The sequence below is a fragment of the Alligator mississippiensis genome, chromosome 2 (assembly GCF_030867095.1).
Source record: "Alligator mississippiensis isolate rAllMis1 chromosome 2, rAllMis1, whole genome shotgun sequence".
NCBI lineage: Eukaryota > Metazoa > Chordata > Crocodylia > Alligatoridae > Alligator > Alligator mississippiensis.
The window spans coordinates 169,406,941-169,428,812 of NC_081825.1; the positions used below are offsets into that span (position 1 = coordinate 169,406,941).

At 43.7% G+C, this 21,872-nt stretch overlaps 1 protein-coding gene across 3 annotated transcripts in view; it reads right to left on the reverse strand.

The window, feature by feature from the left end:
- Positions 1–21,872, reverse strand: part of PRAG1 (PEAK1 related, kinase-activating pseudokinase 1) — a 52,219-nt gene that overhangs the window by 5,229 nt on the left and 25,118 nt on the right. For all 3 annotated transcript variants that reach the window (XM_019494154.2, XM_006278816.4, XM_019494153.2), the window contains exons 4-5: positions 12,400–12,557; positions 2,435–3,177 (exon numbers count right to left, since the gene is read on the reverse strand). In XM_019494154.2, the coding sequence (XP_019349699.1) occupies positions 2,435–3,177; positions 12,400–12,557 (901 nt within the window). The remainder of the gene's footprint in view (positions 1–2,434; positions 3,178–12,399; positions 12,558–21,872) is intronic.

A 21,872-nucleotide genomic window follows, 5' to 3' on the forward strand; every position in this document is an offset into this window, starting at 1 on the left:
ACACAATCTTTTTTTATTTGAAACTTTCCCATTGTGACAGCACAAATAATGGCAGAAAAATAGGTTTATTCCAGCAACATCCATTAGCTCCACAAATCTTACAGGCTTTTCAGCATTTCCATTATAAGCTTTTTTATTTAGGGATTTACTTATACTTGAGATGCACAAACTTGCTCGAGGTTGAAGCTTAGCGTAAAAGGTTTCAAACCCTGGAGCAAGTCACTCTTTCTTTTCGCATGTGCACAAAACTAGACAAGAAAGCTTTGTCATCTATGGTAAATGAGTGCAGAAGTGAATAAACAGGAGGTTGAGGGCTATTTTATTTTTATACTCCTCTGGAAATACTCTGAATCTAGAAGTCTGCAGGTCATTAACTCTGGTGACTAAGTAGTACAGGGAAGAGAAATTCAAAGCCTATTGTGTCCTCTCTCATCTGAATAAAAACAGTCTTGTGGTCCTGCACATTTATTTTGTTAAAAGATGATTTCCAGGAGCATAGCCCATGGGTCTACTACAGATTAATGCAACAGATGCAAGAGAACCCTAAGCACCCCAGGTGAATATAAGCCCTTTTTTCTTTGTTATACACATATTTTGTCATTTAATATGACTGGTATAATATCTGTCTTATACTATTATAATATTATTATTATTATTATAATATCGGACAAAAAACTATACCTCTCTTTTTATTATCTGTGCTTTCATGCTCCAATATGCCTGTAAGTACGCAACACTTCTTCTTAGTGACACTCATCCCAGTAATTTTTTTTTTTTTTTAAACAGATATACCCACAATACCAGGATCCGATCTTATTGGTGTTGCTCATGCAAGCTGGAAGCACATGCAAGTGAGGCAAATTAATACAAGCGGCACAGCCAAGCTTTGATTTGGAAGAATATGGTGCAAGTTTTCCTGTGTAACCTGCTTGGTCACATCACTAAACTGTGTGTGGATTGCATACATTTTAAACACACAATACACAAGCCAATGAACGCTGATGGTAAGAATCTGCAGCTGGCTTCGCTCTGAGCCTTTGAACGAAGACAAACACCATGAAAGAGAGCCCATTTTGGCTGGGTTTCCCAGCAGTCATTGTGACCCTGGATCTCTCTATTCATTTTATTTGTGTGTGTGTCTGGGTGTCTAGCAAATATAAATAGCTTGGCTCAAGTTTTGGCTCAAACTTCTTGGCAGACTCTTGGCTTACCTCCAATGTTCAAGCTGTTAGATTTTTTCAAGTCTAATTTTAACCCCAGGGCTGTAGCCATTTTCATGCTTGAAAATTAATACAATAATACACTATGCATAGAAAAGGGGCAGTTAGGTTTCCCAATTATTGCCTATCAGTTATAATTTATTAATGAAAATGAAAGCTCACTGGCAAACTGCCAAGATATACTTTCCACTAACACTAGTGTAAAGCAAAGCCCCGTCTGACTGCTTTGGCTCAGTTAGTGTGACACACTCTGCCAGGATCACAAAATAAATGCAGATTCCATGTGAGGACACAAGTGCAGACCTGTCATGAACAAAAAAAAGGCTGTTTCCCTCTATATAATAATCATCTCCTTATAGCAAGGAGATAACTAGGCTTAGAACCCAATCACACAATAGAAGGAACAGGAATATCTATAGAGCTGCATGATAGATCTGCCCATTAAATTAGATGGTTAAGGTGTCTTAATGTTTGGTTTGTCCAGAATTTTAACTGCTAATGTATCATTTTTTAAAAATTTTATATCTCTAAACTAAAACTTCCTCAGAGGGTTTGTAACAACTGAATCAATTAAAAGAAGCTTTCAAATCGTAACTATATTTAGTGCATGTCTACTTGGAAATTATTTATGTTCTGGTGAAAATCTACCAAGGTTTTGCCATATACTCTAACTTCCAGTCTTTGCTTACACCCAGAAGCAGTATTAGAATTCTAAAGAGGCAGCACTCTCTAGGAGAGAAAGCCTTTGGGTTAGATATCAGGAACTGCACCTTAATCTCAGTTCTGCTACTGACTGTGGCTTCTTTGCCCTGGTTCCGTCCTACATAAAACAGAGATAGCACCACCTACCCTCACAGGAGCATGGTGGAAAGTGCTTTGAACATGTAAGTGCCAAGTACTATTAGAAAATAACAATGGAGCTCTCCAAAGAGCATTCAGTAATCTGGTCAAGGTGCCAGTAATGGATAATGCAGTAAGACCTCAAGGAATGCCATTTTTGAAGGATTATGGCTTGGAAGTTAATCTATTGTTTTTTACATTTGCAGTTCACACTCCACCAAAGTTCATCTCCCAGAGAGGGATTCCAGTAGAGCTGTGCCAACTGACACTAGTACACAATGTGGTTTTATACAGTCAGCAGGATCTATTCTTGTTACACTGCAGTATAAATGACTGAGCAGAGAGACAACAAAAAGGCCAGAAAGTAAAATTACCTTCACTGCATAGGTAGTGGAAGGGTCTTTGGAGCAGGTTGCACAGTAATAGATGGCATCCCCAGAAATACAGCAGGGCTTGTTGCATGTCAGCTTAAAGAGTGACCAGTTGTTTTCACTGAAACGTAGCTCATTTTTCTGATCACGCATGAAACAGTCTTCACATTTTGTGACAAGGCGGCGCAAAGATTCGGCATAGAGTGCTCCTAGTTTGGCATACACCCCCTCCTTGCTGTCAATGTTGCTGAGCAGACTGTGGAGCTGAAGGCTGGAGCCTGAGGAAACCTGGCTGGACACACTGAGCTGAGAGGAAGAGAACAGCTGCACGTTTCTGTTTGGGAAGCAGGCACTGCTGCTCTTATTTGAAGTTGGTCCCCAATGGCCATTTCCTTTGCAGACTCTTTCCAGAGACTCAGCGGAGGAGAATGTGTTGTGGTTGCTTCCTAGATGAGATGGATAGCAAAATGGAGATTCTTCTCGGACACACATGTTGCTTTCAGAGTGACTGACGTTTAATCTGGGGCTTGCAGGTTTTGCTGTTCTTCTACCTGAAGTGGCCTGGCCCCAGAAAAAGCCATCAGGTGATGAAACTGCTCTGCTTACTGTCTTCTTCTGTGGCAAAGGAGGTGGCTCAGTCAGTGCACAATGGGATCCACCCTCACTGTTATGCTCAGGAAAAGGAGCAGAAGAAAACCCTTGGTTCCCAGAGAGAGTTGGCGACTGACTTTGTTCACACGATTGTCCTAGAAGATACAAAGGCATTAACTGAATTATGAAAAAGTGCTCCCAGCTCTCCTTTATTAGCATGGATTCTCCTGATGAGATTTTTCGAAGGCAGAGCAGAGCCTAACTTCCATTACAAGTCAATAGGGATTACAGGCCTAACAGCTACTTGTGCATTTGAAAATACCTTCTTCCTGTGGACTTAATACCAGGTGGTTAGAGGTAAAGTCACATATTTAATAATTTGCCATACAAAAAGTTAGATGAAAATAATTAGAAGCTGTGATGCATGCCACACACACATGCACTAAGTCCACACCTTTATGAGCTTCCTATAATTCTTCTCATGTGCCTCATTTGGAAATAGTAGGCTGAAAGCCTCTCTGTTCTTGCTGCTGGAGAGGAATGGTTCTTGCTGCGAGTAGAGCATGGAGCTTGTATGTTGTGGTGAAGATTTAGGGTGAAGGTGCATATTATACATAGACCATACTAAATCTGTGGAACGTTAAACAGTATTAAAGTTAGAATATGCTCTGAGCGGTCACATATTAAGGGTTACTACCATTTTTTTCCTGCATAGCTGTGATTTACCAATAGAGGGTTGGCAAGCAGGGTCATTGCTAGAAGCCAGGATACCTGGGGGTTCTACTTCTATTCTCTATCCTCTATTGGGGGAGGGGGTTGGGAAATGGAATGAATGCATCCTGTGATGCTGGAGGACTGCAAAATGTACTCATTTTCTCTGTAGAGCAGACTGAAGTTATCCTACACAAGTTAGGTAGCACAGCCCAGCACCTTACCTGGTGTGACGCAAATCTGAGATGCTCAGAAAGCACTTCACGTGAGTTATTGAGCTTTAACATGTGGATGCTCAAGTTTTAAGTGTCCTGTGGCAGCAACGTGCCACCACGGGCTCGAGAGGAGGCGAGAGAAAACAGCGGAGAGCACAAAGCCCGGAAACAGACCCCCCCCCGAGGGGGGAAACTTACCTCCGGCAGATTCGGCGGTGCAGGAGCTGGGACCGCGGCGGCAGCTGCAGCCGCGCGAGCCGGCATTACGCTGGCTATTTAAGCAGCTGTTCCCCGTGTGGGAGGCAGCCAGCCCAATCGTGGCAGCCGGCATGGCCGCTGTGGGAAGGTTTAAAAGCCCCAACAGGACCCGCGGAGAGGGGGGAGCCAGAGGGAGAGAGAGTTGGCTGGCTGCACGTCCAGCGTGCTGAGGCTTCCGCCGGGAAGAGGCACGCCGTAGCCCATGCAGTACCGGCATGTGAGGCAGGGGAAACCTTTGAGCCCCTGACCGAGGCAGAGCAGGGGAAGCACAGCAGCTCCCTGCTGGAGGCGGGCCAGGAGAGACTGGTGCTTCCCCTAGAAGAAGTAGAGCAGGGGAGGGGTTCAAAGTCCCCTGGAGACTGCTGGGGAAGAGGAGGTGGCTCTGCATCCCACTCCTCCCCAGGAGAATATTATTTCTGAAGAGGATAGGGAGAAAAGAAAATAAAGGAAAGGAGGGAAGTCCAAAGAATAGAGAGAGAAGGGACATGAGCTGGCTAAGTTATTCAGCTGCGTGCTCTTCCCTCCACCCGAGGTCTACTGCAGGGCAAGCCCACAAGACTGAGGCTAACATAGGACCAGCACGTGACTGGTTGGCAAGTGGACAGGGTGTAGGGGAGGCAGAGCCTCGTGGAACATTGCGCCTAACAACTGTGAGTACAGCCATGTCGGGGAGCCCCTCTGGGAAGATCTCCACTGAAACCCCCTCGTGAGAACTTAACAGCAAATTCGTGGCAGGCGAGTTGAGGGAGGGGCTACCTAACCGACAAGTGGTACCACCCATAAGGCAACCGACATCACATGCCCCTAGTATGGTCTAAGTGTAACATGCAATTTCACCCTTAGCTTATTATGGATGAGCAAGTTTAATCATTGAGTCAGCATCCACCCAGAAGTCCACTGCACATAACTGACTAAAGAAGAGGTAAAACTTCATATTTGCATTGTGTGTCTGGATGTCAAGATCAACTGTGTGCTGAATGCAAGGGGACAGCGATTATAAAGGAAGAAAAGACCTTTTTTGTGTACAATTTTACTCTCAGGTAGAACATGGGACTTCAGTCATGGTCTTTCTGTGGTGCAGCTGATCCTAACAGTGGCGACAGGCAGGGGTGCATGTGCACCCCCTGAGAGCGCTGGTGCACCCCCTGACCAGTCATGCTTGCTGCTTAGGCAATGGGTGGGGGGGGAAGGGGGGGCAGTTGGGGAGTAGGAGCACCACGGTGCTCCCAGAAGCATCTGTGATTGCTTTGTGATCAGCCGTGGGGGAAACTACCCCCCCCCCCCGGGGAGACTGGCCACAGGGGGACCACCTCCCAGTTGTGGGAAGGGGGCACATGCCCCCCCGCCCCCCAACTAAGGTGGCACCACTTGCCCATGGATCCTAATGCTAATGACTTTGAATTATCTTCAGCTTAATAGCGTGGGGTGCTCTGAGAACTCTCACTGAAACATTTAGAGGCTTGTTACAAGGGATCCTGGTGGTTTCAACAGCTCAGGGAATCCTGCAATCTGTCTGGCCTTGGTTCAAAGATGCAAACAATATTACATGCCAAACCAAGGAGAGTTTCCAATTAGTTAATTATGGCAAACACCGTTTCCAGAATGAAATGATTTAATTGGATTTAGTCAATGATATTTCAGAGGAAGAGGGTGATATTCTATGGTGTCATGAAGAACCACTCTGATGCTTTTCCCTGAATTTGTATATTAGCCACCAAACAGTAGTAAAGCTGATGTAGGATAAATATTTAAGCAATGAAATCACTTGTGAGGAGTTAAGAATGAAGTACTGAGGGATGACTGTGCAACTACAAATATTTAAACAAAACCTATTTAGTTATTAAGCTGAAACACAGCAATTTAACAGGGTAGGTGAGACTGGATAAGACAGTCTGACTCATGTTAGGGCTTAATCCAAGACAGGTCTGCACCTGCATTGGATTAAGCACTATCAGAGTGGTCAAGGTGATGCACTGAACTGGAAAACAGTTCAACTTTTGAGGGGAGGCACAGGGATTAGTTGACTCTATTCTACTGTCAAGTTCTAAAACCCAACCCCTCCACTGACTAAAGTTTACACATTCTCAAATCTATTTGTTTTATGAACTGAGTTCTGTTGACTTGCCTGAACTGAACCATGAAAGTGCTCAGAAGAAAGGAAAAAGTCTTCAGAATGTAGATTTTGGCACCCAGTTCATTTCAGTCAGTTGTACTTTATGAATGTTTACCTTACTTGTTAAAACTGGTCAAGAGTAAGACTAATTGTTTGTCAAAAAGTTGGGGGGGGGGGGGGGGGAGGAAGATCTCTACCATAGCAAACATTCTACAAGTCATAATTTTAGAAAAATAAGCAACTATAGCACGCAACATTCAAATAACTAAATGTTTTTACTAGAAATTATGATAATCAATAACCAACATTCAATGAAAATGTATTTTGAAATTACTAAATAATAGTTTAAATATGTTTAGAAGTTGTACTGTGCTACAATTTGTCTGTCTATAGAAAGGTAAGCGTATGATAATTCATGGCAGTCTCGCTCATGGTGAAGTGAATAGCTGTGTATTCTGTTCTCTATTTGAACCTGAATCTTGGGTTTCAATATCGACATTGCAGATTGCAGATTCTGATAGATTATCAACATATGACACTATTTTCATATTTATTAAGGACCTTTTCTATAAATAAAACCATAGTTCTACATGGCACAGGACATAGATACCAGGATGTAATACCCTTCCTCCATAAACTGCTGGTTCAAGGTTAGCTACTAAAAAGGTTGTTACCTTTCATAGTCTTTGTCAGTCTAGGCCGCAGTAGACATTGTAGTCTACACTGTAATCCCTGCTCTAACTATGGTACTGACTGGTAGCCTTCTAAACCAGGTGTGCTCAACCTCTGGCCTGCAGCCCAAGTGCGGCCCATGGAACCATGGCATCCAGCCAGTTGGGAAATTTGGTGATGGGGGAGCAGCGGCAAATGGCAAGTAATGCTGCCACCCTCCCTGCTGTCAAATTCCCAAGCCCTGCAGAGCCAGGGCCAGGCTATGCCCCCCCTCCTCCCCCACCTCCTACATGGCTAGATCAGGATCCGCCTTGCCACCCCACATGATGGATTGGGCCAACTGGCTGGATCGGGCCTGCAGACAGACTGACCACTGTCCATCTGGCCTGAGGTGGAAAAAAATTGGGCACTACTGTCCTAAACCAAAAGAAACAAGGCAAAGGCTGAACAGATATGGAAACTAAAAATGAAGTCTTTTACTGGTAACTTGTTTCTTCAAGATGCATTCTTCACATGCACATTTTTACTTTTCAGTAGGTGTGACTACATGTTCATTAATCTGTCATAGTAACTGCACATTAAGTTTAGTACTTGCATAACCAAGGCCACCTTATCTAGGAAGAAGGGTTATAAAGGAAGCTCCTATGAAGGCTTGGATCTTACTCCCCCCTGCTTGTGTAATCGCCATCAGAAAGGTTGCTTATTTGGAAAAAAAATGGAGGAGGGAGCATGTTAACAATGTAAGAATCCAATGCAGATCTGTAACAGGGGAAAGCCTCCTCCCGTTACTTGGAGCAAGCGCAACCAGCAAGGGAAGAGTTGTGCTACCTGCACCTGCTACCAATGGGTTGCAGGGCCCAGCCTGCAGATTGCAGGCAGCAGAACACTGTATGGCTGAATAGAGAATGAGCAGCACCTGGGCCTTATAAGCAGCCAGGCAAGTCAGGTGACTGGAAGGGGAAGGAGAAAAAGCCGTGTAAGTCTGAGCTAGGGGCCTAAGCCACAGACTGTTTCAGATCCTCAGAATGAACTCTGCAGGCATGCTATATATAGAGACAGAAACGATGTGCTTTTGCTTCTGTGGCGATTGGAAGTTTATGTTACACTCAAGGACTGACTTGTGGATGTAGGGAGGAGGAGGCGGCCACCTAATATGGTTCCTGGGGCATTTTGGGTTTTGAGCCCTGAAAAGGGGTAGTGGGAGTTAGTTGGGCTAAAGCCGAGAGGGCCAAGGCCCAGGCATGAACACAGTGAGACCTGGAGGGGTAGGAGCCCTGAAGGGCGGCCCAACCCAGAGGGTGTGAGCAAAGGCCCAGAAAGGTAGGTGTCCTAAAGGCCGGACTGAGATGGACATGAGCAAGGGCCTGGAGGGATAGGTGCCTCAAAAGGCACCTGGTTGGGGAATGGCTGCACAAGGCTGAGAGAGGCCTAGGGAGGGCCTGTACAGATAGAAGGGGTCACAGGGCCCTGCCAGGGTCCAAGATCTGGTAAGCAGCTGGGGCTAGGGAGAGGGGCTGAGACCTGGTAGCTGCAGTGGGTCTGAATGAGAGAAAGATACTGGGTCAGAGGAGGCCCAGACAAGAGTGAGTGAGCCCTGCTCCAGTTAGGATGAGCTGACTGGCAGCCTAATGATGATGAGCAGGGCATGGCAAGGCACTGAAAGCCAAACTCCAGGATCTGAAGGCAGCCTCCCAAACCTATTAACCCTTTACATCAGGGGTGGGCAAAATACAGTCCAAGATTTTGTCCAGCCTGCAGTGGGCCCCTCAGTCCCATGCAGCCCAGTTACTGACACTGTTGCTGGGAGGGGTGTGCGTGTGGGAGGGGGTGCTGATCCAGTCTACAACAGCTCACCAAAACTCCCTACTTGGTCTGTGGGCCCAAATAATTGCCCACTCTGCTTTACATCAAGGAGAGATGCAGCAGGAGAGAAGAGAGGACACCCAATAGGGGAGAACTGGAGTGGGAGAACAGACATAGGGTGACCCCTAGGAGGTGCTGTGGGCATCCCTGGAGGCAGAGCTTGTTACAAGGTGTGACTGTGGACTTGCATCCAAGACTGGTCCCCAGTCCCCCTTCCTTCCCTCTCTGTTCAGAACTAGGAAGTAACTGCCGTGAAACGCCTTTCACAGGAGATGCAAGGAAACCCTTTTTATGGCTCCTCAGTGTCAAAAAGAGAAATGACTTCTTCCTGTAGCAGATGCTTGTCAGAACAGTCCCTGTAAAGGGATGGGGAAAAGGGATTGTGAGCGAGTAGCAACTCAAACTAAATGGAATGTCTGCTTGCTACCATGTCTAGGACCAACTGGTCTGATGTAATAAGGGCACATGCAAGGTAAAGTTAGGTCAAGTGGTTTTGGAACACAGGTAGGCATTCCACAGTTCAAGAGCACCATCAAGCTTCTTCCTTGGTAGAGGGTGCCCTATGTGCTGAAGAATGACTTGCGTCTGGGTCGTCTCTGACACTCACTAGAAGGTTTCCCTGAACTGGAGGCAATTTGTTGGAAGACACTGATGGGGCAGAACCTCTTTTCAGTGATAAACAAGAACGTTACTTGAATTTACACTGGTAGGAAGCAGAAAACACCTCCAGTGAGCAGAACACAGCATGCAAAGTCTTATCAGTTTTGACACTAAATAGTTCCATGGCCTCAAATGACAGGTCCTCCACAATAGCTTGGATTTCCTTTGGAATGCCAGAACCTTATAATCACAAAGACCTCTACATCACCACTACTGAAGCATCTGTGTCCAGCACCACTTGTAAGGCTGTCTTAATCTTTAAATGGCCCTCTGTAACATCTTTTATTACTGATAGTGTAGCAGTGCTCTGAAGCCCTGACCAGGGCGTGGTCCTGTAAAACCCTATAATGAGAAGATGGCCGGCCCATGCTTTCCAAGAATGAAGATTAAAAAAAAAAAAAAAAAAAAAAAAGCAGAACAAGCCCAAGGTTGTTCTAAACCTAAGCCAGGAGCTGAATTGGAACGGGGGCAGTACTGGAACCTAGGAAGCCTATAACTGGCTTAAAGGTGGCTGTACTTTATCCTGTTGGATGATGTGCTGAATCTTCCCCTAACTTTCTTATGATTGAAAAGACATGCTTCAACACAAGATCCAAAGCAAGCTGGTGTTATAATATTAGCCTGAGTTAACAGACAATCTAAAACTAAAGTTCTGAGACTAGACCCTGCTCCACTTATCTCAATCATTTACTCTTTCAATGTAAATCATTTTAACATTCAATTAAACACACTTAGCCCATAAGTGCAAACTGCCTCTCTCGTCTTCCCTACATGGCAGCCATCGTTATTTGAACACCAATCAACCACCAAAAACTCTAGCTCTCCTTTATTTCCAGAATAAAGTTCCATGAACTTAGAGCAAAATTCTGCAACACATTTAAGATTCCGAGGCAGTTTTAATGAGCCACATTTTAAGATCACAAGGACTCATACTAACAAGATTATCTGCCTTGTAATCTTACTCTAAAACCCTTCATTCTTTTAGTTGAAGCTGTTGCAGACTCCCCAGTTTGACTAAACCAAGGGATTGCAGGAGGCATGGGGACTTGCCAATGAATTCTAAACAAGTTCACCTCAGAACCCATTAGATCAGTTCCTCTCTTACATTAGTAACAAAGTCACTTTCAAGCATTTTCTTAAAACTTCCAGTTTTTTAAAGAAAATTGAAATGACTTATTTTACTGGAGCAAAAATAGGAAAGCTCCTCCCCTTCTATTCATATCTGACAATTATATATTAAGGTGCCCAGAGTAAAAAAAGTCTGATCTGCAGCATGAATTTTTTCCTTTACAGTTTTCTGGCATGCTCTCCCTCTAAGCTGCTGAGTTAGGGGTAGAAAAATATAGTTTCCAGAGTGCTCTCTAAATTTTATTGCTATAAATTGTTGTTTTTGGATAGAGACAGCTTCCACTATATGGCAATCACTGTTTGCAAAGGAAATAGCTGTTGAGCTATACAATATGTTACTGCATGTCTAAGTTAAGTGTACTTCGGAAAAAAAATTACTTGAAAGAAGATGTATTTTCTAAAATCTAAATTAATTAAACAGGGCATATTTTCCTTTAAGAAATACCTAACCTATGCACTTAATTTCACCATAGCTCCTTTCCTTCTCAATGCATTTTTTCTCCTCTCCTAAAGAGAATGTTTTCTGTTACTACTGCAATTCACTGATGGAAGTATGCTGCATAGGTAAATGATCCTGTGCACTGTACTAAGAACTGTAGCACACACAAGATCACTACAGATTGACTTCATCATCCATCAGATCTAGTTTCAGCTAGGTCTAAAAAACATTAGCAAGAATACTTGTAAGGTGCTATACCTAGAGAAGAAAAAAAATAAAATGCAGAAATACAGACTGAGGGATAACTGGCTAAGTAGCCGTGCTGCCAAGAAGGATCTGGGGGTTTTGGTGAAGGTGTACTTTACGCAGCATGGATTAGACCTTAGTTGTAGGATTGTGTGCACCTCTGAGCTCTGCATTTTAATAAAGATGCAGAGAAAATAGAGAAGACCCAGAGGTGAGAAAGATAGATGATAAAGGGACTGGGATGCAAACTGTATGAGAAAAGACTGAAAGAACTAGATGCATTTAGTCTAGAGAAAAGGAAATTAAGGGGGAACATAGCAGTTTTAAAATATTTGAAATGCTGCCACAAAGAGGGGGAAGAACAACTGTTATTCCTTGTTGCAGAGGGCAGGATGCAAAGCAATGGGTTTAAATTGCGGTAAAGTAGACTTAGATTAAATCTCAGGAAAAAAAAAAAAGCATTTGTCTGGGTGAGTTTAAAAATAGCTCATCCTACATCTGTGCAGGGAAGAGAGGAGGGGTTGGACCAGATGCCCCTTGAGGTCTGCCCACTAACCTATGATCTTCATTGGGGCCAGACAGGCCAAAAATTATGCTGATCCAACTAGGCTAAGGTTATTTAAAGAGAATCAAAAAAAGTCTAAATAAAAGTTGGGAAAAGTGGATGGACCATGGACTATTATTGTGAGACAGTCTCTCATTGTGAGATCAGTAGCTTGAAATACTCCCAAGAGTCCAAGTGTAACTGCTGCTAGATGGTCCAGGATTGTTATGAGTTTGTGTGGCCAAAGAACCTCACAGTCAGTTCTGGCAGCTTGCTGCCAGTCTCAGTCTGCTGCCCATCCTTATAATGCTGAAATCAACAGAAGTGTGGCCACAGAGCCTCAACTCCTCTCTGGAGCTGGTTCTTGCCAGTCAAGGCTAAGACCTACACAGACTAAAGAGTGCAGGAAAGTTTGTTCTGTGGATACTGTGTGAAGAGGGGACTCTGAGTCTCTAAGCTATGGAAAGCCCCTTTCCCCAAGCCCCTCATTTATACACAGACATGCACACTGAAACAAGGTATAATTACCTCCATCGCTGGCAGATCTTGTGTCAGAGTTGAGGCTGTCTGAGGAGCCAGCTGTGAAGTTGACTTGGATTCCTCTAAAAGATGGGCCAAGGCTCTCTGCAGACCCATTGCTGACCGTCTCCAACTCAGGGTTACTCTTGTTCATTTTCATAGCGTGCCTAGACAGTCAAACAACAAACAGAAGCATTGAGTGTTTGGAGGAGACAAAGTACTCTAGCATTTAGAGATTCACACAAGACTGGGTCAGTTTGCTCTGTTCTTCCTGTCATAATATATATAAACAACTGTCTTTACCACAGAAAGCCCGGTTTTGCACATGCGCCCACATGCATTGCACTAGCTGTCTGACAGATATGACAAATGCAGCGTCTCTCTCGGTGAGCATGGCTTACACAGCCAGGTCAGAGGGAGGTCCCAGTTGAGCTGCTTGCACAGGGCACCTGGAATCCATGCTGATCCTCCCAGACCCAGCAATTCCCTGATTCACTCCAGGGGTGATCACAGGGAAACAAGGTTCATTCCTGCGAAACAGGCAGAGTATACTCCATAAGCAGAATTTCTTTCTGTCTTGCTTGTCTTTATTCCAGAAGCAACTTATTTAAGGAAATATGGTGCTTTGGATATCACATATGGGCAAACATGGGCCTCTCTGAAGAAAAAAAAAAGTGTTATTTTGTTTTTTCTCTTTGCACTTCAAAATAGGCTCATGGCTGTGGCCATGGGTAGTTGTGCAGTACACTGGGGCACAGGGGAATTTATAGAATCTCTGCCCTAGTCCTGAAAAACTGGCATCAAAGTCTTTCAGCACCAGCACTGGCACGGAAAACTTTCAACATCCACACAATGCTGCAGGGAAGGCTTCCAGACTCAGAGCTCTGCCACAAAAAAGCTCCCCATACCAACAGCCAGTGCAAGAAGCCAAAACCAACATGAAGCAATTTTCAAGCACACTTACTCCAACAGAGGTAAACATTTACACCAAAGAGTGAGCATCTTCCTCATTCCAGTCTATGGCTCCACTCATCAGATAGAAGCAAGTCAGGGTTCCTAGATCACTTTCCTCATGGGCAGCGCAGCCTGAGCTGTACATCTGAAGTCAGAATCAGTCCACGGTTCGGTGTGGATAGAACTGCTCTGCAGACAAATTCCAGAACCAGGCATTTGCCTGTCATCTGATCTTGCTTAAGAGTAAAGACCAGGCACAACTCAGTTCAGGATGTTTAGGGTGCTTACACTGATTAAAACAACATAACACCTAGCTCTTACATAGACATTTTCAGCATTATATGTCAAAATGCTTTAGAGAGGAAGTCATCGTTCATTGTTCTTCATTTAACAGATGGGAAAACAGCTAGACCCAGAATATATTCTCTCCTACCAATTCCGTATCTCCGTAACAGAATTGCTCTGGGGTCTGTCACTAAGGACAGACACTCTGCCAGTGCTACTTAGTTGCAAGCCCTGACTCCTGACGCATTTTGAAGTACTACATGACAAATGAAAGAATGAAAAACTGTTTTAAAGTAAATTCTGTTATTTCCTATTTCTTTCTTAAAGATAAACAGTACCTACATATTTTCTACATTTTTTTCTGGCAAACAGTAGAACAGTCTTCAATGATACTCAGTTTACAATGATGCAAACACATCTGGCTCTGTTAAAGCCTATACGTTCTGTCTTTTCCTTGACAGACAGGTGAGAGAGGATATTTATAAGTTTTTTTGTCAAATAAAATTAAATAATAACTATGTGATAAAAGTTCAATGCCACATTTATAAAAAAAACAAACAATTTGAGTGGTTAAAAGCCCCATAATCCACATTTACTAGTCAGAAAGCTGGACTGAAAGAAAAACAGCAACAAAAGACATGCATGCTTGCCCTAGTAGACTATTACCATACACAGAGTTCCTCTTCTGAACTTAAGAAAGGGCTCCTACTGATGCAGGGATAGGTTTTTTACATAGCTAGTCTAAGTTAGCTGGACTTCTTTAGAAACACTGAGAACAAACAATGCAAGCTGTGTTTTATATTTTTAAATTCTTAATTCCTTTTAGGGAGTGAGGGGAGAGTAAATTCTTACTGCTCTCTTTACTCAACTACACTGACAGGAAAACCGAAGAAAAAAGCAGGAAGAAACATGTGTCAGACTTCCTCATTTCTAACAGCATGCTTGTTCTAAAAATATATATATAGGATGTTCAGAATAAAGGAGTAAATTCATGCAGGGCATAATACCTCAGAAGACAATGGATTTACAATGCCAGTGAATTTGCTACTTTCAGGTTGTCATAGCAGTAAATCTTTCATGAACAGTTTGATAAACTTCCTATGTATAACAATTCACAATCAAAAATTGCTTTTACAATTTTAAGTAAACTTACTGTTAAAATATCTTACAGTATCAACTTACAGTACAAAATATCTACATTTTATACATAGTTTTTACATTATACAATCTCTCCATTACCATAACTACTATCTTCACTTGACTGGGAATTTTGGTTTTTCAGCTGGACACTATGCACATACATACAAATCATAAAAGCACTAGAAACCTGAGCATTAATTCAGAGAAGAACTAAAGGAAAAATGTTTGAAACTTAAATTTTATTTCTTGATTTGCATTGAAGATGAAACATTTCCACAACCATTCTTTTAAAAGTATATTAAAGATAATGTAAAGTTCTAAATTTAAACCTATTTGAAAGTACTACTTTAGATAGTTTCAATTGATTTAAACCAAATTATGCATAAGTACCTTACCATCCTCGTACACAAGTTCACAAGATGAAACTTTGTTCAGCTGGGTCCAAGGTCTATGTATATAGCCACACCTAATCCTTCAGAGCAATGCTGATACAACGTGGTGTTCGGAAACACTGTTGTGGCTGTTGCCTTTGCAGAGTCCAGCATTACTGTGAAGGCACATGTGCAGAGAGCTGTCTATTTCCTCCCTGTACTTCAGTGACTTAAGTGAATGCACTTCCTAAACAGGCATAAAACTGAAATAGAAATAGCTACTACTTAAATGACACACAGCTCTCAGTTTCAAATGTTACAGCCAGGATGGTTAGTAACATCAAGTACTATATTGAAATGTGTCTATTTCACATCCCTCCCCCTTTTCTTAACCAGGGCTTGAAGAACTGCTCACCACTCAGACCATTCAGTTGGTTCAGAGTAAAATATTAAAGGATTATATAGATTACTTGCTGAAAAAAACACAAGGCCAAATTCTCTTATTTAGACACAATTCTAAATGAAATTAGTAAAGTGTTGTTTCCAGTTTGGTCCACAGTCTTGAAAGGATCTGAACATTCTCTCCCGGACTGTTCAGGATATGTCCATTGTACACATGGGTTTCTGCTACTGTTTCCTTGTCTATTCTTACTACTGAAGAAAAGTGGTGTAGACAACAGTTAGTATTCAGAGGTTTTAAATCCAGCCTATCAGGAATGTGTAGTTTGGCTTCTCACATAATACAAGCCACAGAATGTCACCCAGTTCTAAGCATGTAAACACAACTCCCAGAAAGACATCGGATGTAAATTTAGAGTACACATGCTGAGGAAGCTGCTGTTTCCCTTGGTAAAATGTTGCAATGGTTAACTAACTGAGAAAAGCCTACTAAAAGCCTATACCTCATCTCCAGTCACTGTTATAACTTTGCTAAATTTAAGAGCATGTTATGAACATGAATTCTCCTCATGCAGATAGATACGTATACATTACTATTGTGTATAGATTGGGAATGAGTCACCTTTAACCTCTGACAAGCGAATTAGACTAACAGTCCTCAAAAAACCTGTGACACTTTCTTAAACACTCCTCCTTTATTTTTCAACATCATTTTTAGAAAATAGACACCAAAACTAGATATATTTTCCAGCTAGGTGGGTGCAAAGGCACCCTGTTCTTCTCCTGTTTCTATATCCAAGAACTGCAGGATACCCCTTTAGCTACAGTTTTCCATTAGAATCTCTGCTTCAGGTGGCTCTCCAATCCCTCGTCAGTCGCAGATTTCTAGAATAGTTAAGGTTGAAAGTAGCTTCCCATGATAAATCCGAGGGTAACCCACACACTATTCTCAACAGAACGATGGAAATTCTTTTGAAATTTTGACACACACCTTTCTGAAAATTCTGAGGCAAATCACACTTGTGGGGGAGATACAGACATATGGAGACTTGAAAAACTTGAGTTTACATCTCTGCAGATAAACAGAGGTTTGAGTTTGCCAAGCTGGTACCTTTCACTAGCACTGCTTCCTGTAAGAGGAAATGATGAGACAGATCTGCTTTGAGTTGACCACAGCACAGACAGAAATACGAAATCACCATTATTACAATACGAAGTCACTGTTATATTACATGTGCCCATCCTCATGTAAGATCACCCAACTTCTAGAGAAGTCACAGCACGACTTCAACGTGCATTTACAATTTCCCCCCTGAGATTAGCTGCACAATTTGTGTTATCTACAAAAGGATCTGTGAGGCTAATATTAACTCAGAAGGACAAAATTATCATCCTGCCTGCAGTTATTTTTGGCTGGTGTTTTTAAATATTTAAAAAGGAAAAACAAAACCCACAAATCTTTCACAGAAACACAGCTGGCACAGCACATTCCCATGGACATGCGACAGCTCTGTCAGTATCTATGGGCATGCTTACATTACAGACTTTCTGCTGGCACAGCCCCCCTACCTGAGATACTGAATATGACAGAAAAATAAGTTTTTCTGTCAGTATAACTATACTGCCCCAATGACTTCAGCTAAGCTGACAAAAACAATCTTTTGCTGGCATAACTGTTTGAATGAGGGTTTTGATGGTACAGCTTGTATTTGCTTGATGGCATGATTTTTAACACTCCTGGCCAAAATGGCTGTCTCCAAAATTTTACAATGTGAAGAGCTGCCTGAAAGATCATACCAAGGCCAATAACAAAGATGTTTATAAAATAATGCAGCGAGAGAAAGAAGCAGAAAGAAACAAAACAGCCTCTCACTCAGCTCCAGGAAAAAGCTGATACATGAAAAAATCATTCCCCTGGAAAAAAAGGTGGAGCTGATACATTATAGAAAGCAAAAAGAAACCAGAATAAACAAGAACTATATGTTTGTTCACCTTGAAATGTTCATATTTTCTTGCATATAAACATGCTAATGAATATAGCATGCGCCTTGTTTTTGAAAGACCCCAAGAACGGAAAATGAATTTTGGAATATGGGTGAAAACCTGAGGTTTGAGTTCTCTGAGGCCTGGGGCCACACACCAGGGCTGAAGGATAGGGGCTGCATGCTAGGGTTGGGGACTTGGGAGCCAGGGCTACACACCAAGGCTGGAGGCTTCACACCAGGACTGAGATCTTGGGAACTGGTGGCAATGTGCTAGGGCTGGGGGCTTGGGAGCCAGGGGCCATGTGCTAGGGCTGGGGGCTGCATGCTGACCCTGACTCCATGGGTGGACCTGATTTAGCCACACCAGTGCTGGGGCCATGGACAATAGAGCTGGGCTCAATCTGGCTCTGGTGGCACTGGCACCATGATGCAGGTCCAAACTGACATGGAGGTCCAGAGGCAATATGTGGGATCCAGATGCAAGCCAACCCTACATGCCAACCTGGTCCAGCACTCTGTTAGGAAAGGAGGCTCCCCATGGGTCCAAACATGGCAGCTGGGGGAGAGAGAGGGAGGAAAAGAAAGGTGGAGGAACAGTGGCAACATTAATTGTCGTGATTTCCAGAGCCATAGCAATTAATGCTACCAGTACTCTATCCCTCCAAATATCTGAACCCATGGAGAATCTTTCCCTTGCATATAATGGAGGAGGAAAAGGGGAATCACCCAACATTTAAGCCCCAAATCCCAGAAAGAAACTGGAAGATGATAACCCTCTTGCATGTTAGCTCTGCTAGCTGACAGGTTAGGGCACCTGAATGGAAAGCTGGAGATCCAGATTCTAGGCCTCCCACCCATAAGGGATTCTGTAAGGCTGGAAGGGACCTTGGAAAATCATCAGGTCCAGCCCCCTGCACCAGGCAGGAAAGACAGCTGGGGTCAGGTGACCCCAGCAAGTTGACTGTCTAGTCTACTCTTGAAGATTTCCAGGGTAGGTGATTGTACCACCTCTGGAGGGAGCTTATTCCACAGTCTGGACACCCTGACTGTGAAGAAGTTTTTCCTAATGTTGAGCCTGAAACGGTCTTCCAGGAGTTTGTGGCCATTACTCCTGGTTTTCCCCTTAGGTGCTCTGGTGAACAGCTGTTCACCAAGCCCTTGATGGACTCCCCTGATGTAGCGGTAAGCCACTACCAAGTCCCCTCTCAACCCTATTTTTTTCAGGCTGAAGAGACCCAAGTCCCTCAGCCTTTCCTTGTACGGCCTGCTGTGCAAGTCTCTGATCATACAGGTGGCCCTTCTCTGGACTCTCTCAAGCTTTACCACGTCCTTGTTAAAGTGTGGTACCCAGAACTGGATGCAGAACTCCAGCTGCAGTCTCTCCAATGCTGAGTAGAGCAGAAGAATCACTTCCTTGGTTTTGCTGGCAATACATTGATTGATGCATGCCAGAGTATTGTTTGCCCTGCTGGCTACAGCATCGCACTGTTGGTAATTTGAACTTGCATTTATGTGCTTTTCTAACAGCGCTCTAACCACCAGGCTATGGGTAAGGAATTATCCAAACATCTCTCCGACATTCCTTTTGAAGGTGAGCCACCATCCTTCCCATTTAAGTCACTGGAAAAAATGTGTGCAGGACATTGCAGGGGGAAGGTGTCTGCGTCACTGGGAGCAAGGCTGCAGGGTCTCCTCAACACAGGCCTCCTCCCTTCCAGGTAAGCAGCCACCACACCCCTTCCCCCCGTGGCTTGCTTTCATTCTCTTAGCCCCACATACCACTCTCTTGTGATTGCCAAGAGGGGCAGCTTCAAAAGGAAAGCCAGAGAACGGTTTCAATAATTCTTCACCTGTGTTATGGTAGTTAAGAGTACTGTTTTAGGAAGTCAGGGAGATGGACAGTCAAACCCCTTCTGAGGGAGAGTGGCTTAGAACCCTGGTCTCCAAGTAAGTGCCTTAGCCACTTAGCTACTGGGGGCTAAAACACTAGAGGGCCCACCACCCACTAATTATGGTTTTTGAGCCACTATATCTTTAAGTTTAGACTGCAATGCATGCCCATGGGGGTCCACACACTTTAGGGCTGTGCAAAACACCATCATTTCATTTTGACATCTGTTTCACCGTTTTAAAGGGACAGTGCTTTGTTTCATCATTTCGTTTTGAAGCACTGTTCCATTTCATCTCATCGAAACTATTTTGCCGTTTCGATGCATTTTGACGCTTTGCCCATAGGCTATAACGGGGAATCATGACGATGCCTAAAGCTCTGTCATTTCTTGTCTGTTTCAGATGAAAATTGCAGGGATGGTAGTCCCCCCTGAGAACATGAAGCCTGTCAAGTTTCAAGGAGATAGGTGCAGAGGTTTCTTGGAAACTGCACCTCAAACTGTTCAAAGCAAAACTCCTTACACTTGCTGGCAGTGGCAGCCTCCTCGCATCTGGTGCGCAGATCTGGGGGCCTGCACCCCCACGAGGGCTGTGGGGCTGTGCCAGACTCCTCCTGGGGGTATGAGCCCCCAGATCTGCATGCCACATGAGAGGATGCTGCTGGGTGCAGGCTTCCCCAGTGCCAGGGAAGATTGATGTTGCTGCCAGTCCCAGGCGGCAGAGACAGCCTCCTCTCATCCGGTGCACAGATCTGGGGGCCTGCAGCCCCGTGGAGCTCAGCCTGGTGGCAGGGAGAGCCAGGGCTGCGCTCCAACTCCCGCTGCTAGGCTGAGCTCCATGGGGCTGCAGCCCAGTGGCAGGAGGCAGGGAAAGCTAGGGCTGTGTTCCCTGTCGGGCGAGCTCCACAGGGCTGGCGCAACCACTCAGAAAGCAGCCCTGGCTTTCCCCTGCCTCTTGCTACCGGGCTGATTCAAAACTTTTGAAAGATTTTGAGTACCCTCATTTTGTTTCAAAGCTATTTCAAAGCTTTTTGTTTCGTTTTGATTTTGCTGTTTTGAGCTCGAAATGCATCGAAACAGCTTCAAAACAAAACGCTCGGTGAAATTTCGCACAGCTCTAATACACATAGCTGGTCATTTCTGTGACCAGCATATGCCCTACTGTATATACTTAGTCTATGCAGGTTGCTTGCATGTCTGTACATATGCATCTACACTGCAAGGAAATAGAATTGCTACCTGAACGCAAGTGCTACTTACATGACTAAAAACTTGCTGCAGGAAAATAGAATGCCACGCCAAGTGTGAAGAGCCTGAAGACTTGGGGGAAATCTGGTCAGAACAAAACACACTAGTGGAGTTCGGAACTATGGCAGAAATGAGTTACCATACTCCTCTGAGCAAGAAAAATGTCAATCCCCATGGAGGCCAACATACATGCAATTTCAAAGTACAGGCCTCTTTTCTTTAGATGGCAAACAAGAGAAGAAACAAGAAAAAGTACACAGTCCACCTCTGTAAAGAAATCAGCTCTCCCCATGACTTGTCTGATAAAGCACAAACTTCAAAAATAATCCTGCCAGAAAAAGGACACATGAAACTCCAGATTATTTTCAGTTTGAAATGAGAAGAGGGATCAAAACCGTGCTTTAAACAGAAAACTAGTCTCAACCTTTCAACTGGAAAGCCTATTATCTCACTGTAACAGAGTGCAATGCTCCCTTCTGGTTTGTTCATTTGATCTAATTTGGGCCATACCATACTGCTGCTATTGCTTTCTTCCTAAGGACTGGATTATGGTCTTCTGATTCACTTTTAAAGAGAGTTGTAGCTTTATGTACTGAACATAAGAAATGATTGCCTAGTGTCCCTGTCAAATTATGTTAATGCTGCCTTCAGCACATATTGGCAAAAAGCAGAATCAAGCTACGAAGGCAAAGCCACAAAGCCACAAAGGCATTTTAGCATTTCAGAAGTCTCTGTCAAAATCTGATAAAACAATAAATTTATTTGGCTTGAAGCAGATACAATAATTCTTACACTATGTTCACGGGATGGCACAGAGTGCAAGCTATACGTGTGCCATCTCTGAGGTGAGACTGCTCTTCTCCCATTTATTTCACCCACCACTCGCCTACAGTTCCTGGATTTCTTCTAAATGCTGAGCAAGGCTACAAATTTGTCTCCAATCAGATCATAATTCTCATGCCGACCCAATGCTACTGCACTGTCCTACAACTCATGGCACTCCACAATATGCAGCTCCTATTGAGTCAATAGGAGCTGATCAAGCATTCAAGTCTGACTGTCAGCCTAACTTCAATCCCCCCAAAACCCCCAAATCAAATCAGTTCCACATGTGTATGTCAAGGACAGACCATGCCAAACTGATGCAATTTCCTACTCTAACCAGAACAATGATCTAGAGGATAAGGGGAGCAGTAGCTATGAAATATCTT